Consider the following 18100-nt stretch of genomic DNA (forward strand, 5'->3'; position numbering starts at 1 on the left):
CAATCTGTTTTGGATTACTTCTTTTTAAAATTGTTTTCAGGACTTTATATGTTTTTTCTTTAAAATATGTGATTCTTGCTATTCACTTATTTATTCCTTAACATAGACATGACATGACAGATAGAAAGTACTCAGGTTCTCTACGTAAAAAAGCACTTTATTTTCAGTCCAACAAACGTAAAAAGGTATCAAACATACAAACATTTCACTTCTTTCATTATTCGATTCCATTCCCATATTATTGCTATGGTCTTTATGACGGCCTACTGGAGAGATTTCACTTAGCAGCTTAAAAAATAAGTATGTTTAAAGCTACAATCAGACTTTTAGAGGCCTGTAATGAAAATGAATAAAAGAAAACCTTCTTATTGTCTCATAACTCACGCATCAGATTCACTCCACTGTTGTTGTTAAAAAATATATGCAAATATATATGTAAAATACAAATAATAAGCAGACACCTGGTCCGAATGTCAACCTCTGCATTAAAGGGCCAGGTATAGCAAATAGTAAAAATAAAAACCATCTTAAATCCAGTTAATCATAATGTAAACAAATCCACCACTCTGGCAGCTCAGGATGAGCCATGTAGGTGCAGACTGGGCCTGAGGTTTGCATCTGTCCACATTCTCAGTTCTCATCAGGCCGTCTCACCGCTGGCAGATGGAGGGGAATTGTTTTCTGTCTCCTGAAGGTGATCTGTGGATTTGAGGACATCAGGGTCTCTTGGACTTGCCGCCATCTCCTCACTGTTGCAGTTCACAGGGGAGCCGATCTCTGAGGTGCGGTCCACAGGCTTCTCTTGAGTGGCCTGCAGGGTGGAGGTGGAGAGCGGCAGGTTCATCATGTACAACATGTTGCCAAGACGCCTGGACACCTGTGGGAGAATAAAGAGAGTTGACACATATTAGATATATTAGTGTTTGCAAATGTGTCAGTCTTGTATTCCATACAATTGAGCTGCTTCAATGTCATGACTTAGAGAACAAAGCCATCAATTTTTAAAGTAGCACACATCCCATCTTTACAGGGATCAAGCCTTGATATTTCTCTCTTTTATGATTTGATTGAATGTTCAGGGTTCAGTCAGAGTCTGTGTTTCCTACCTGTGAGCGGATCTTCAGAGCTGGTCCCAGTTTGAGCCCCAGTGTGTCCAGTAGATGCTCCTCTGACAGGAGTGGCAGCGTCTCCCCGTCAATCATGTGGTCCTTGAACGTCTGCAGAGGGAAATCACACAACGTTAGCACGACAAAGACACATCAGAAAGAATAAAGAAAGTTACAGATAACTGTAGAAACCAACCTGAGAATATTCTGAACATGTGGGTATACTGTTGATAAAGTTGTAAACATCATTCACCGTCCACTTCCTTATATCGTCGGACACTTCATCACCGTTAAGAAAGAGATTGGGTGGACCTGGACAAAGTAATGACATACATCTTTGTTGGTGCTGTAATATCAGGTGGTAGAATTTAACTAAATATATTTACTGCACTACATTTATTTGATAACTTTAGTTACCTAGTTACTCTGCAGATTCAGATGAATAATACAATAATATTTTTACTTGAGTACATCTTCCATCACTGTGTAATATACACATTACATTCATTTGCTAAAAGAATATGTTGTAATGTAGTGTAGAAACTCACCAGGTGGAAGGAAACCATTTCCAGGGACTGGAAACATGTAAGGCATGCCTGTGAGCGCTCCACCAGCGGAGGGATACATGAATTTCTCCTGGAAAGCTGAACATTGGCTGGAAATGTCTTTATCATTTGCGCTGCTATTGGCCACATCTGACCCATCTTGACTGTTCACACAGGCTTTACGCAGGCCTGGCTCCCCCTCTTTGTAGTTCTTCCTGCTTCCTGCAGCAAGTTCAGAGTCTATTTTTGATTGATGGTGCGTCTTGCTGATGGCACATTCTTCTCCCATGTCCCCCTTTGCCTCCACCTCTTTCTCCTCCCCTGACGTGGCTCCCGGGCTCCGCTCTACACATTTATCTTCAGTTTGGCTCTTCAGGTTGGACACATGGCTCTCTGCGCTCTTGTGAGCGGTCGGCCTCCTACCGGCCCTGCGTCCCCGCTCTCTGTGCAGCGTGCTCATTGGTGGGTAAGGGCTGGCTGACATGAGGATGCTGTTTGAGTGCAGTTCATCCAGGCTGGGACGGTGGACGAAGACTTCGTGGCCGTCTGGCATGCGCTGGCGACCTCTGAACCCCATGGGGTTGGAAGGGTACGCCATAGGGTTATCAATTCCCATAAGTCCTTTCTGGTGGGCGTTCTCCAGCTCCTTCTGGTGCAGGATGGCATTCATCTCCATTCTGAACAGGAGCACACACAAATATTAGACATGTTTGTTCAAAGGAATCCTTCACCCCCAAAATGATCATTTGTATATTACTCACCACGACCTTGAACTCCTAAAGAAAAACACTTTTTCTCTGATGCTTCCACGATAAACAAAGAATCCAAAAACAGAGAAATATCTTGATGAATTGAAGTACATGGGGAGCCGCCTTTAACAACAGCAAAACTACATCGAAACATCCATTTACAAACTCTCACACAACTTGAGCAGTATAATCAAAGTCTCATGTGTCCACTACTTCCCAAACACACACCAATAAAAACACTCAAACGAACGAGTAGCTTGCCTGAACAAGCGTGAGGCTGTTTACGTGGAAGTAAATGAGACTTGGATTATACTGCACGAGTTATGTGAGAATGTTTTGATATACTTCTGCTTTTGTTGAACTGTAGTTTTTGGATTCTTCGTTCACCGCGGAGGCAATGCGAGAGAAAGGTTTTCTGCTGAGTGATCGATATAGAAATAATCATTTTGACAATATATCTGATGTCTCAGTTTGATTCGTCAAAATATGAAGTAGACATGTGTGTAGGTGGAATATTTCTGGTGAGATGCAAATGACTTTCTGCGTGCACTACCTGGCTATGTTTTGCTTGTGAATGAACTCCTGTCGCCGGGCAACTGTTTCCATGGGCTCCGCGGGCATGAAGCCATAGCCAGCTGTAAAAAAGAAAAAGAGAGACGGGCTGTTAACGCTCATTCACATTAAGGTGATACAGACAGGCTGGGAATATTCTCAGGTATGAAGGTGCGGGCCGTGCTCACCTGCTCCAGGGAAAGCTCTTCCAGGCATAACATTGGCATGGGGAGGTAGAGGTGCACCCAGGTGAGGTCCCATGTGCATCTGTCTGGCTTCAGAGGCTACCATCTCTGAGGGGGGAACCAGCTCTCTGATGACACAGAAACATGGAAAATCAGTCATCTAGACATTATATCAAGGGGCAGATTGTAGAGGAAGGTGCATCAGATGTTTCTCTCAAGTAGCCAATTATTTTCACTTATGCAACTTTAACTACCAATTCTCAAAGGCGCCCTTTACCAGAGAGAACATCTTTCAGTTTTAAGAGTGAATTCAGGTACAGACCTCTCCATGTAGCGAGATTCGAACTGCGGTGGCACCCCCTGTAACCTCTGCTGCCCCTGAGCGAGGATCTGTGGAGCCATGGCCATCTGGTTCCTCATTATCATCTCTTGTCTCTGCCTCAGTTCTGCAAGAGAAGAAAAAGCACCACAGGTCACCGGGAAGCCAGTTTATTCAGTTTAACCGATTGGCCGTGAAGCCTGCAGGTACACGGTAACAATCCACTAACAATAGGCAACAGACAAGGTCACAAAGTTTTGCAATTTGCATATTCAGACAATTTAGATGGTGTCAGAAAATGTATAATTTAAAAAAACATTATGAATTTATTGAAGTTCTGCACCTATTTTTAACTGTAATTTATTTGAAAAATTAAGTTTTTCAAGTTTTCTTTGACTCCTGATATATTTTAAAGTTGCTGTGTTTTGTCTTCTCCGTGTTTTCATGTCTCACCTCCAGCTGACATGCCGTTGACCAGCCGGTACCAGTGCTTCTCATCCAAAGCCCCCTGCTCTCCCAACGCTGTCATCTTCCTCAGCTGCTCCCGTGGGGTCATGACACACACAACCTTTGACCTCCACCTAAACGCTGTAGGAATTTAAGAAGAGGGTGGAACATGTGACAACTTCTTTGACAAACTCATTACTGTAATTTTGCATAATATATTTGAACTTTGCTTAAATCCATAACATTTGGATGGAAGTATACATTTTGTAATTTCGTATTACTGCCACAAGGGGCCAGCAAATAGCTACACATTAAGAGCTTGTTGACGGTCACTGAACATGTTATAGAATATTTAGTCTTACTAAAATACCAAAAAACAAACAAACACAATTTGTTAATGGACTTTGTCATCATATACATGCGAACAATGTCATGTGCCAGACTTACAAAGTAAAATATAAATAATAAAATATAAATAAACTGCCAATATGGTATCCATGCACACACTGCAATGTATTCACTAACCTTTGATTTTCCTCTCACCTTTTACCTCCACCTTAGCCTTAAGTATTAATCTCAAACCACCTTAACCTTAACCCTCCCTGTAAACCTAATCCTAAACTTAAATTTAACACCTAAATCCAAATCCTAACCTTAATACTAACCGCTTTAAATGTGGAGTCCAGCAAACATTGTCCCTATTTGGAAGATTTTTCTCATCTTTCTATTCTTGCCAGAACATTTGGTCGTTGTAAATATTGTAATAACACGACACACACATACACACTCCAAATGGCCACATTGTTTTTAGCTGAGCCAACAGCTTGTGTTAACAAGAACAATCGACTTAGACACCTACAATTAGCCTTCTACACCCAGAAGTCCCATTACAAAATATGATAATGTAAATGATAGCGCAATAATCCAGCTCTGCTAATCCAGGAGCAGGATGTGTAATATGCTTCTGGGCAAATGAATCTGAATCTGCACACAAATCCACCTCTTCAGATTGTAAAGTTTATAGTGATCATAATTGTATTTGATTGATATGTTTGTCAGTGTGTTGGACATGTGCAAACTGTGCAGTTTTTCTGCTGTCCCCTCCCCCAGAGAAATGCTGCCATAAGATTTGCCCCGAGGCCTTGAGCATTATCCACAGTCCCTCAAGTTCCCTCTGAAGCCCATCTAATCTGAGGGCTGTAATCCGCCTATTAGTCCTGCAACAGTCTGCTAGCTACATCTGCTGACCTGCCTGAGACCGCCCCGCTGGCCCGTCAAACCCCCATCTCCACCTTCCCAGGCCCCTGCTACCCCCAGGATCCTATTAGCTAAGTCCTGGCTATACAGCACTTTAAAGGGATGTGTTAGAGGTAATCCGCACGTTTAGAGTTTTACCCTCAGCAAACCTTGCCTGTAAGCATCCCGGACAATACACCCTAAGTGCTAAGCCTATTAGCCTCTATTAGCTCCCAGGATGTCCTAAAAACACCTTGGGGATAAATCTGGGGATGGAATCGGTTTATGTGGAGCTATGTGGCGCGAACACATGCACCCTGCCTCCACCTAATTCTCTGCCAATGTCATAACAGCTAGCATCAGCAAATGAGAAGAAATGTATTTCAACATTTATGTCTCTGTAATTCCCAAGTGGGCGCTAAGCTCTGAGCCTCAGGGCGTTGTGTAATGTGTTATCGCCTTCACATTCTCTCCACTGGGAACTGATGATTTACACTTTCATGTGTGATACTGTAAACAACTGTACGTATTTAGAAAATGATTGGACTTTTTTTAAAACAGTTTTTATACTTAATGATTAAATATAGAAAGTAAAATAATAAAAATGGAAACCAAGAAATCCAGAAAAAGAAAAAACGTACTACAAAACTATAACAGGCTGTTGCATCAGGACAAGAGGGGCATGTGTTCGCACCATATTGGGCCGCCACATGTATTAGCATTACATGCAAGGCACAGAGCTAAGCCGGAAGCTTTCCCAAAAAAGAATTATGCGAACATCTTTGAGGAAGACTTTCTGAATTTTTCCAGAATCCCCAAAAGACTCTTGTAATAAAGAAACATTCATTCTGCTGCATGACAAGAAAATATACTTTTAAATGTTTCTCAAGTTGCATCCTTCAGGTAGCCAGAAGTGTGCTTGCTCTTTTTGTAAAACACAAGCAAATTATTGACGTGTTACTTTGTATGAAAATGTTGAATACTGGAAAGAAACATCAGTTTATACTAATGCGTCTGTTTAACTTCGTAGCCGATGCAACAAACGTTGTCAGGTTCACAGTGCGACGGGGCAGACGTTCAAATCAACATACGAATAATAAAACCATCGTATACATAATAGCATATAAAATAAATACTTAAAAGTGTGAGAAGTTTACTGATTGGCTTATGAAATAAAGTCGTAGTTTGGGAATCTTTTCATTGTGCAGCGGACATTTTCTGATAAATGTTAAACCACCTTTGCCGGGTATTTAGTTTGTTTGGCTCTTTGACTTCAACGTAGAGGTAATACATGAGAGGCAGAAGTGTGGCTACACTTGTGGGAACTTGTTGTAATCTTTTGCTAAGGCCTAGTCGATCACAGTTAACACTTCCATTATGTTTAGTCTTAAGTCTTTGAAGTTGCAGCTTGAGATTTAACGTGTTGCAACACGTCTTGTATAATCTTACATGTACGTTTCAAGCAGCGTTTTGTGAGTGAAACTGTCGTTACAGGTGAGTTTTAAAAAACTCTTGTCTCGTATTTCCTCAACAAACACAGGCCACACCGCAGCTGCCAAATCCGGGGATTGGACTCCTTGGATTTACTGTTGCCTGGTTAATCTCATTACGAGAATGAATTAAAGGGAAAAATTGCTGACGACTTAGATGCAGCCCTGAGGAGGTCATATCAGACAAGACAGAAGTATTGTCTAGTCCCTCCTAATCCCCCCTCACACAACAAACGCACGATAAAGTCATGTATGTTCTGCCGGTTACAAGAGGCAGATTAGATTTTATGAGAGTTGTAAGTGGCGAGCTGCAGAAAGTATTGATTTTAGAATTACTTGTGGTGTCAAAAGCTCACATGACAAAGTGTTGAATACGACGATTGAGAGAAAATTCAACATCTAGAAATATAAACAAATCAGCACTGTCGATAAGAACCACAGAATTATTTATCATGTGTTTCAGCATCATTTTTAATAAGCGCTATTTACAGAATCTGGGCTAATTATTAGGTTAATTATCAAGGTTGTGCTCACGCTGGCCTTTAGATGAATCACTTACTGAGGGATCAGTAGCCTTTTATACAATTTACTGCTCACATTATGCATGACAATATTTGCCTTTTGAAAGTTTAGCATTTTTATACCATTGTGATGCAAATACATGTGCATGTATTTTAAAGATGTTACTTATTTCTGCTTACGCACTGATGCATTACACACTTATATTTCATACTCTGCAATAAACTAAGTAGATTTTATGCTTTTAAAAGAATAACTGCAGAGTAAATGTGATTTACAACAACTGAAAACACAACCTAAAACAAATCAGTCACAAAGAGAAGAAGGAATGGAAGAGGGTAAATATTAAAGGGGGAGTTTTAATGGACTTACCTTCAAGTTCACACCAATGAGCAGAGCTTGGAACTGGTTTTTTCCCCCAATTCAGGTCAAAGAAAACGTCAAAAATGTGAAGGAAAGACCTTTGGAGAGCTCTCAGACTGTTCCTCTCTAGTGTCCCTCTTTCACTTCCAACTAAATGGCCTCCCAAAAACCAGCCAACTAGTCTGAGTGCAGTCTGCTGCCAGCTAACTGCCTTAACTAAAAAAGACCTTTTAAATACCGATTCATTTCATCTCCATTAGATGGCCTTATCTCCTGCGGTAAGCCCTCCCTGCCCTGACATCACTATGATCTCCCTTCCAACTGCTCGCCGCACCTTGCAACTGATGTGTAATTACTGAAGCAGCGCTGGTCCTAAGCATGGAGTGCTAAACCTCTTTCAACGTTTACCTCACTAATCCCTTGTTAGCACTTTAGACCATAGTTAAGACACCTAAATGCTTAGCTTCCTTTTCCAATGGCAAAATGTCCCTCCTTAGCTGCTCTGCGGCCACATGCAGAGAAGCTACATCATACTGTTTGTCGACTTTAAAAGTTCTACAGATCAGTCTTGTTTTTGTTTTTGTTCACATGTCTAGGTAGGGTGTCAGGACTAATGCGCTCCCCAGGGTGCCAAAGGGTCGACCCAAACATGCTCTGTGGTAATTTGCTAGAAATCCGACTAAATGTTGGCCGGATGATCCTCTCAGACCTCTTAATCTGACAGTTTTTGCTCACCAACCGCTTACAGCAAGACCCTGCACTTTTTTGAGGGGGGGGGGGGGGGGGTCAGTGTGGCGTTTCTGTCTGCTTCTACAGTCTGCACGGCAGCAAAGAGCTCCTGCAGAGTTGAGTGAAACTCGAGGTCAGTGTGTTGATGATGCATTTACTTGATTTAATCGATACGATCGTTCTTTGTCGGCCTATTTCACCTCATGCAACAAAGTGCCCTGTTAAGATCTGGAGGAAAACTGAAGTCACTGTCATGTTTCCCCAAATTATTTCCCTATGATTGGCACCATGGAGCTCATTACCTCTGACAAAACATGAAGAGGTGTACCTGGTCATCATCAAAGCTTTCGTTCTCTGTCACTTTCAAATGATGCTCATTTGGTATTGCAGGAGTCGAACGTGTGCCAGGAAATCACTCACAGCACCATTACAGGACATTACATTACTTTTAGCCTCAGCATGCTGCAGCACAGACACATTAAAGGTGAAGTTTCCTCTCTCTTCAGTCATCCAGGTGTTGATCAGGTGCCATGTTCTTGTTCTGAGCAGGCCGGAGATGGACCGTGCTGCAGAGTAATTGTGGAGGGATGTTATTTTGCACACCAGAGCTGCACAGAGCGGCTTCATATCACCGGCCCGACCATTAGCTTTAATAAGATGAGTCGTTCTCCTGTGACCTGCTGCCGCTGGATGTGTGTGTGTTCAGTTTGTTGGCAGGAAGCTGTTTCTGAGGACCAACAAACATGTTCATAGTTTTAAATATTTGAAAGATATTGGATCCAGTTTCCTGCATCCTGGACCTCCCAAACATCAAACAATAAGAGATTGTACTGGGTTCTGTGGAAGAACATTTTGTTGCAGTGGATTAATGAAAAAGTACAAACTGTTAAAGTGCTGTTTGACTTAGTGCCTTTAGAATACCTTACATGTGAATTACAGACCAGATTTATAACACTGGGAACTCTACCTGAACTATGCAGAGCCATGCCGCAGGGACGTTCTTCATTGTTCTAATTGCACATTATCATTGTAACCTCTGGTGTTGCGTGAATGAATCTTAGTCTTTTATACTTTTTTTCCCTCCTCTCCTGTGGATTCCATAATGTATTCATCTTTTACTTATTGTAAAAATGTAAAGAAACTAATAAATACATTTTAAAAACCTGCTCCACTTTGTTCTATTTAATCCATCACTAGCTGCATCACTTTAAGTTTTATTCCAAACACATAAAGGCTACATAAACATAACATGTGTTTGTGCAGGAGACAGGAAGGTTGAGCATTTTTACTGAAAGAGACTAATAGAGTACTTAGGAATTAAGAGAGCAGAGCATTAGGACACCTAAACCGCTAATTTAAGAATCTTCTAGGTGTAAGCTTTTTATGAGGGATTTCTGTCCTTCTTGTTTGCATCCAGCATTACAGAGTCACAGTGAGGCGAAGGGATCACAGCAGGTTTAACCTCAAGAAACAGGCCCGGCTATAAATTCACAGAGTCAGTGCAGACAAAAGTCCATCTTCTAATTACAGTAACAATCTGCTGTCCCGGATCTCCCGCATTTCCTGTATGCAGACAACTGTACCACAAAGCTGTAATCCCTCAACGTTGGAAGTCTTTTATGCTCAGTGGAGATCTTGTTTAGGTCTTGATTACTTTGAGATTTGGGATAAAGAATCCCTGAAATAACTGGCAAAGCCTTGAGATCTTTAGGTTGTATTAGTTTCAGGGGGCTGATCAAACACCTGATCTGAGGCAAAGTGTTTGTGCAATGTGCTTTGAGGAAAATTAAAAGTGAAACTATTAGAACAAGGCTGTTATGCTAAATGTAAATCACAGGAGGTTGTGTCACACATATTGGATTTCATTGGAGTCTTGACTCACATTTGTTTTGACTGTGTGAGCTCAACAATGCCTTGAGCTAAACGCTGACGTTAGCTAACGTGCTCATAATGGCAATATTGATCAGGTTATGTTTACCATGTTCATCTTCTTAGTTTAGCGTGCTAGCGTGCTAGCGTGCTAACATTAGCTTCTTAGCACTAAACACAAAGTACAGTTGAGGCTGATGGGGAATGTCATTCGAGAGTAAGGCCCCTAATTTAATATAAACCTTCTCACAAAATGTACTATTCCAACAATACATTCTGGTTGAGCGTTAGATACATGTATAGAAATATGATAATACAGTATATGTCATTAGTTCTGCGGGTATTTGCTCATAAAACAAAGTTTAGACCTGATAATGTTCATCAATCGACAAAATTATTACAATTCATCCGGAGGGGAACATGAATGTATAAACTGTACGGCATTACATCATCACTGAGATATTTCACTCACAGCCACACATGTCAACCTCAGGATTAATTCTCAACATGAATGTCTGAACATTTAATGACATCTGACAGGTTGAGATGTTTTAATCTGCAACAATCGACTGTACATATATTTTTATTTTATTAAACATGTATTGTGTTTTGTTACACAGACTGTATCCTTTCATTTTCAGTGTTACAGTACATTTATTGAGAATTGTAGAAAATAATTAATTGAAGGTAAGGCTTCAGCGGTCGGTATAAATATCAAATTATTTTTATATGTGTTTTATAACTGCCAAAATAAACTAAACTAAAGTCCAATTCTTAATCATATTGTTGTTGTTATATATACTATGTATGACTGTTACTCTAAATATCTTTCAGCAGCAGCACTACAGTTATAAAACATTTACATTAACCTGTCAATCATCTCTTCGTCGTCAGAGGCCTCTTCAAACATGTACAGGTGCAAATTCTCACACAAATTTCTCACATGTAAATATGAAGGAGGGGCTGCAGAAACTCGCTCGCTGATCAATAAAAACGGCACCAAAACTCAGAACTTCACTATCACCCCAGTAATACAGGTAGGCAAGTGGCAGCTGTGATTCTCCTTTTTCTCCACCGGTGTCTCTGTTTCAATGAATGAATTATCTTTAATTCTGAAATCTGAATAACTAAATGGTCTTTTTTTGTTCTCTCAGGTTGTGCAGAAAAGATGAACGCCATCCAGGTGATTTCCCTCACTCTGCTGTCCGTTCTGGCAGCCAACGCTCAGGTCATCATGCCAGGAAGATGCCCCAAGCCTGCTGTTCAGGAGAACTTTGATGCTGCTAAGGTAAATAAACAACTTTAATATAATCTGTAGGGAAACGAGGCCGCCTTTCTTTGTCATTTTCTTTCATTTAAATTCCAGAAGTTAACAAATTAGGCCTTCTGGGGCTACCATAAGTCCCATTAAACAACTAATTGCCTCCAGATTCTGCAGCTCTTCATCAACAACAACTTAATTTCATGCTCTTGTGTTTCCTTTGCAGTATCTTGGTAAGTGGTATGATATCCAGAGACTGCCAAATGCCTTCCAGAAGGGCGAGTGCTGCACTGCCACCTACAGCCTGATGAGCCCCGGGGTTGTTGGAGTCCTCAACAGCGAGCTGCTGTGAGTACTGCGGCTGCATCCAAATGTATTTTTTACATGAAGAGTTTGAGCACTAAAATTCACTTTCTCAAGCCACAACTAAGAAATACACGAGGTTTATTTGACTTATTTTACAGTCCATTAAATAGCTGTGAATTACATTTACTACTTAAGTACAATTTTGAGGTAATTTGACTTCTACGAGTATAAAGTAGCAGAAAATATTGTGCTTTTTAATCCACTACGTTATTTGACAGCTGGAGTTACTTTACAGATTAAGATTGTACAAACAAAACACATGATCAATTTATAAAATATGACTATGAGTATATAAAGTAGTTCATATGTTACCGTTATATAATTATATAACTTCTTCCACCACTGTTTGTGTGTTCCTGATTGTATCTTCTTGTTTCTTTCAGTTCTGATGGGACCGTCAGCTCCATCAGTGGCTCTGCCACGGCTAAAAACCCCTCTGAGCCCGCCAAGCTGCAGGTCTCCTTCTTTGAGAGTAAGGATATCTCAAGAAAAGGACTATTCCAACACTTTAACTTGCAGTCTATCGATACTGTAGCTGTAGATATATAGATATTTTAAAGCTTGTTCATTTAACTGTGCTGTCCCTTTACACCTCCAGACGCTCCCCATGCCCCTTACTGGGTGCTGTCCACCGACTACGACAACTACGCTCTGATCTACAGCTGCACTGACCTCGGGGTGCTGCATCTGGACTTTGCCTGGATCTTGAGCAGGCAGCCCACCCTGCCCGAGGAGACCCTGGAGGAGCTGCACAGCACCCTGTCCTCCATCGGAGTGAGTGTGGAGAAGCTGCTCACCACAGACCAGGATGAGACTCTCTGCAGCGCCATGGACCAGTAACTGATGAAGTTTAAAGGCCTACACACTGACGTGCGGCGCTTGTGATTAACTTCTTGCTGTTTGTCTCGTGCAAAGTCAGCACAATAAACTTATTTAAACAGCAGTGCAGGTTTTGGTGCTTTTCTGTGGCTCTCTGTGGAGGTCTGGTCACTTATATCCCTTATATCTGCTTACAACTACATTATAGTGAGTAATAAACAATGTATTAAAGGTTTGTATACTGCTTATAAATGCTAAATAAGGCGACTTAAAGTAAAGTTTCATCGAGTATGGTTTACAGTACAACTGTTATTGGCATTGTAGTCTTGTACAATATAATACCTGCTGTTTTACACATCTCACACCTTTTTCTATTTGATGATTGATGCTTCTTAGAACACATAATACATCCCATTGTTGAACTTTTTTGTATTAACCTATGAGTCTATCTTGGCTTGACAAATATAGTTTGTGATCATGTGTGTATTTAAACTCAACCGATGTTAGTGCCTTCGAGTACGAGTTCTATGAATAAATACAGAAACCTAATATGACTGCCACTCACCAAACCTGAGTCCCATAAAGGACGTTTGGTTTAAAACTAGACTATACCATGTGTGTTATATATATATATATATATATATATATATATATATTTATATATTATATATATTTATATATATATTATATATATGTTTATATATATATTTATATATAATGCATCAATAATTATATTTTAATGTACGTTTTATATATATATATAAATATATATAAAAAAATATATATATAAATATATATAAATATATATATATATAAATATATATATATATATAAAACGTACATTAAAATATAATTATTGATGCATTAATGTGTGGGGCTTTTTTATTTGTATTTATTTTTTAAACAGTAACATATTTTGCCGGGTTGTTTGAGAATTTCAACAAGGGATCAATAAAGTTATCTTCATCCATAATATGTCACGAATACTACTGACTCTTAGTTATTTTCTTTCATCTGTTTTTTTGTTTCTTGTTGTATCACTAACTCTCATGTCTCGTCACCTGCAATCACCTCATTCCCTTCACCTGGGTTTCCCCGCCCATCTCCTCACCTGAAGCGCATTCCCTCATCAGCCCCTCAGCATTTATACCAGCTCACTTCCCTTTGGTCCCTGCCAGATTGTCTTGTGTTTTTGACAAGCGCGCCAGCGTTTCGTGTTCTGAGTTTTGCCTGCGTTATAGATTGGTTTTTGACCCTGCCTGTTTTGGACCCTGGATTACCCGCTTGCTCCTTGTCAAATTTGTTTGCCTTTACGATTGATCTCCCGACTTTGATCTTGCCTGCTTTTTCGACCAAGTAAAGATCTCACACAACCTGTCCCGTGTCCGTATCGTGCTTTTGGGTTCCATCTACTTGTACCTGAAATCTTTTCAGTAGATTACATAATGCATATGTTGATTTATATATTTTATTAATCTGAATCTATAAAGTCAAATAGTGGAGAAAAAAGTAAAATGTTTCCTGCCTTAAAGTGTCGTGTAGTAGAGGTATAAAGTAGCTTGCAATTAAAGCACAAGTAAATCAGATTTTATGAAATTTGAGTTGTAGTTCTTATTTGCCTTTTATAATTCAGAATACAATTAAATACTAGACATCTCCTCAGTCTGAGAAGACTTATGTGCTGCCATCATTGGAGCATGTGCAGTATTTACCGTCATGTCACTTCAACCCACTGATTCTGTGCAGCATTACAACACCAATCACATCTGTTATACTGCACCTTTACTGCTGCTGCTTTTTTGCACACTTGTATTCCATAGTGTTATTATTATACTTCATATTGCACTTATTTATCATCCCTTATTTTATTCATGCCTTTTTTATTCTCTGTAAATGTGACGTTTTTTAGACGATGCATCATTTGAGTCAGACACAACTGCAATTTCGTTGCGCTTGACAATTTCTAGAGTAAGCCCTAAAGACAAAACGCAGCAAAACATGAATTTCTTTCTACAGGTTTATTGCATGGCTTTGCATATTGCGTCGACAGGGAGCGACACACTTCACACACACACACTGCATGCAGTGGTGTGTCATGGCATGAATCAATGTCTGGAAGTCCTGTAGAGGCTGAAACAGGAGTGTCTCTGTTTACTGGTTCATGGCGCTGCAGAGAGTCTCATTCTGGTTGGTGGGGACCATCTTGTCAACATTGACGCCGATGGAGGACAGGATGCCGTGCAGCTCCTCTACGGTCTCCTCAGGCAGGGTGGGCTCTCTGCTCAGGATCCAGGACAGCTCCGCGTGGAAAAAGATGAAGTCTGTGCAGCCGAAGACCAGAGAGTGACCCTCGTAGTCGGTGGACAGCACCCAGTAAGGACCAGGAGGAGAGCCTGCAGGAGAGACGAGTAGAAGTTGCTGGAATATTCGGGACACAAGTAACTCAATAAACGTGACTATAGTTGTAATGAATTCTTTACCATTGAAGGAGACCTGCAGCTTGGCAGGCTCAGCGGGGTCCTTGACCTTTGCTGAGCCGACGATAGAATTAATGGTTCCATCATTACTAAACGAAGAAAACAAAAACATGAAATCATTTCATTTAGGAGTTTATTTTCTTTCACTTCTAGGTCTTTGTCCATTTTTTGTTCCAATGTCATTTATATCTTCTCCCTTTCACTAAATGTTTTCCTTTCCAAAATTTGAAACAGTAAAAAATTTCAGTTTGTGAACGGGGAACTTTGGGCGAGGGCACTCGATACGCTTGAATTAAAAAAAATTGTACAATGTGGCTTCTAATAAAAGGCAATAGAAATACAGCCTTCCCTCGCAGGGCTCGTTATTGTGGATTTAGAAGACGAGAGACTTTTTAATTTGCTCTGAAAATTATTATTTCAAGGATGAGTAAGTGGTGCCGTTCCAAAAATGTTAGGAGTCTAAGCAGTACTTTTAAAAAAGTTTTTTATTGAGTATATTTAAAACCCTTAAATCTAAAATCTTGAGGCAGCATGTACTCACAGCAGCTCACTGTTGAGGACCCCGATGACTCCAGGACTCTCCAGGCTGTAGGTGGCAGTGCCACACTCGCCTTTCTGGAAGATTGTTGGCAGCTTCATGATCTCATACCACTTACCAACGTACTGCAGAGGAAACACAGGATTTTACACTCTGAACATTTAATTGTTGCAAAACAGGCACAATTATCATACTGTACATAATTTAGTAGTAACAAAGAGAAGTTTAGTATTCACCCTGGAAGCATCAAAGTTGGCCTGAACTGCAGGTTTGGGACATTTGCCTAACCTTAACACCTGAGCGCTGGCTGCGAGGACACTCAGCAGAGTCAACAGAATGATCTTCATGGCTTTTCTCTTATCAACACGACCTCAAGGGAACAAAACGCACAGCAGCACTAATGAAACAACCAGCTTCTCTGGGGGTTAAATACAGAAGGAGCAGGAGACTTGAGGAGGAGGAGTCGTGGCTGCAGGCGGCTCACCTGAATGTAATCAAGGTTACCACCTGTGTGCAAGACATTCACAGTCTTCTATAGATCCAAAGACCCGTAGCGTCACCATTGATCACATTCTTCAGCCCCCTCCTCTCGTGTTGACGTGTGAAAGAGTGTGGCAATGGGCACCTGTTCAAACAGGCCTCACGCCTTCTGATGTTTGGAGAAGTAAATCTCGTTCGTTCCTCTCTGTCCCTTCATCTCAATGATACCAACTTGTTTTTTGTTTTTTTTTCAAGAGGACGCTTGGCCAAAAGAACCCAGATAAATAAAACATAAATGCGAAAATGACGAAACAAGACGAATAATAAACAAGATACAAAATATCTAAATGTATCCAGGTGGTCCAGTGCACAGTAAACCAGAATCAAAGCTGCTATTCATGCGTGTGGATTTAAGAGGTTGGGTGAAATATATATATCCTTATTTCTTGCAGTTACATTAGAGACGATAACACTCTGTATCGATCTTCTCCTCTAAGTCTTGGCAAGAAAGGGAATATAATTATTTTCCACCAGCTGATGTATTCAGAGAACCAGGGTTAACCTCTGTTAGCAGTGGAATATTTCTTTCAACAAACAACTTTCGCTCCACATAAGTGCCATTTCAGGCGAACATTTATTGCATCCCCACTTGTATAGACGTCAGCTTCTCTTAGTGATTTCTAAAGCACACACAGGTGTAATGAAAGATTAATTGGGCACAGGTGCATCAGTTTTTTTTTTTGCGCTCTCACAGCAGCTCTCTCCGCCTCTGATTCACTTTTAATCCCTGTCCTGCTTTTACAAGAAAGCTGCAAAGGCCTTAGAAACCACTGTGCACTGGAAATAGGTTGAAGGAGGCTGAAGGAGGCTGACACAGTCTGTGTTGTTTTATCAACAGCAGAGATGGAGAAAACAGAATGCTCATTAAAAACAAAAATAACAGCTTCGGTTGAATTTTAATCAGTTTATTATTGCTTTAAATGCATGATCTACATCTTGTGTTTTGTCATTTTTGGTCAGGCAATGTATTAGAGGATAAAACTGTTTAGTGATAATGTTTCTATACAGTGTGTGACGACCCTCGTTAGTATAGCTGCGTATCTAACTCGGCTCTCTTGCAGTCACAGAGGAGCTGGAAGGGAGTGTCTGCCGGTACCTGCCATCTGGGCGGGACCTGCAGAAGCCATAAAGGACAGCCCACTTCTAATCAGGTCTCTGACAGCTGGGCCGGTTCTCTCTCACAGCTGGCCTGCTGTAGCATTTGTTACTTTTGTTTGGTTTGCTGCATCTTACAACACACATTACACTATATTTTCACCCATCCACACACTGCTAACACAACTGATGACCTACCTGGTTACACATCCCATTAGTCGCTTTGTTACGCTTATGTTTGCTGGTTAAATAAACCTTTGACTGTTATAACTGTGTGTGGCCTCCCTCTTTGTTGCTGGCCTTGAGCCAAGTGATTTCACAGCAGAAGTGATCCGCTCCAAACCGTTTTGGAGAAAATAAAATGTTGACCTGATCATATCACAAAAGTTATTACAATTCACCCTGAGAGAAAGCTGAACGTCTAATGTACATTTCATGATAACCCACCCTATATATGGTTGAGATATTTCACTCAAAACACAAATGTAAACCTCATCCTGGCGCTAGAAGAAAAGTCAGACTGATTCATCCTGAGGGGACCATGAATATATATATATATATATATATATATATATATATATTTATATATATATATATATATATATATATATATATATATATATATATATATATATATTTATATATATATATATATATATATATTTATATTTATATATATATATATATATACATATATATATATATATTTATATATATATATATAAATATATATATATATATATTTATATATTTATATTTATATATATATATATATATATTTTTTTTTTAAGGATCAACAGACATTGAAGGCTGTAGCTAAAATAATATATATAAAGCATGTTTTTTATTCTCCAGTTCACCTGCATTCCCTTGATAATAAACATTAAACTAATAT

The 18100-nt window shown here is 40.0% G+C and overlaps 3 protein-coding genes across 3 annotated transcripts; 1 reads left to right on the forward strand and 2 right to left on the reverse strand.

Moving 5' to 3' along the window:
- Nucleotides 1–640: 640 nt before the first annotated feature.
- Nucleotides 641–4012, reverse strand: samd7 (sterile alpha motif domain containing 7). Its single transcript, XM_029453930.1, has 8 exons — nt 3910–4012; nt 3460–3583; nt 3141–3265; nt 2954–3035; nt 1655–2328; nt 1303–1418; nt 1107–1217; nt 641–877 (listed from the first exon to the last, which is right to left on the reverse strand). The coding sequence occupies exons 1-8, from the start codon at nt 4010–4012 to the stop codon at nt 641–643; spliced, it is 1572 nt and encodes a 523-aa protein (XP_029309790.1).
- Nucleotides 4013–11277: 7265 nt separating this feature from the next.
- On the forward strand, nt 11278–12576 carry LOC115022840 (apolipoprotein D-like). Its single transcript, XM_029453942.1, has 4 exons — nt 11278–11397; nt 11597–11718; nt 12120–12208; nt 12335–12576. Exons 1-4 carry the CDS (start codon nt 11278–11280, stop codon nt 12574–12576), a joined length of 573 nt encoding a protein of 190 aa, XP_029309802.1.
- A 1608-nt stretch (nt 12577–14184) lies between these two features.
- On the reverse strand, nt 14185–16575 carry LOC115022838 (apolipoprotein D-like). The gene is made up of 5 exons (XM_029453939.1): nt 16055–16575; nt 15807–15940; nt 15574–15695; nt 15036–15121; nt 14185–14948 (listed from the first exon to the last, which is right to left on the reverse strand). Exons 2-5 carry the CDS (start codon nt 15915–15917, stop codon nt 14707–14709), a joined length of 561 nt encoding a protein of 186 aa, XP_029309799.1. The 5' UTR covers nt 15918–15940; nt 16055–16575; the 3' UTR covers nt 14185–14706.
- Between the last annotated feature and the right edge of the window lie 1525 nt (nt 16576–18100).

Source organism: Cottoperca gobio, chromosome 17 (genome assembly GCF_900634415.1).
Source record: "Cottoperca gobio chromosome 17, fCotGob3.1, whole genome shotgun sequence".
NCBI classification, from domain to species: domain Eukaryota; kingdom Metazoa; phylum Chordata; class Actinopteri; order Perciformes; family Bovichtidae; genus Cottoperca; species Cottoperca gobio.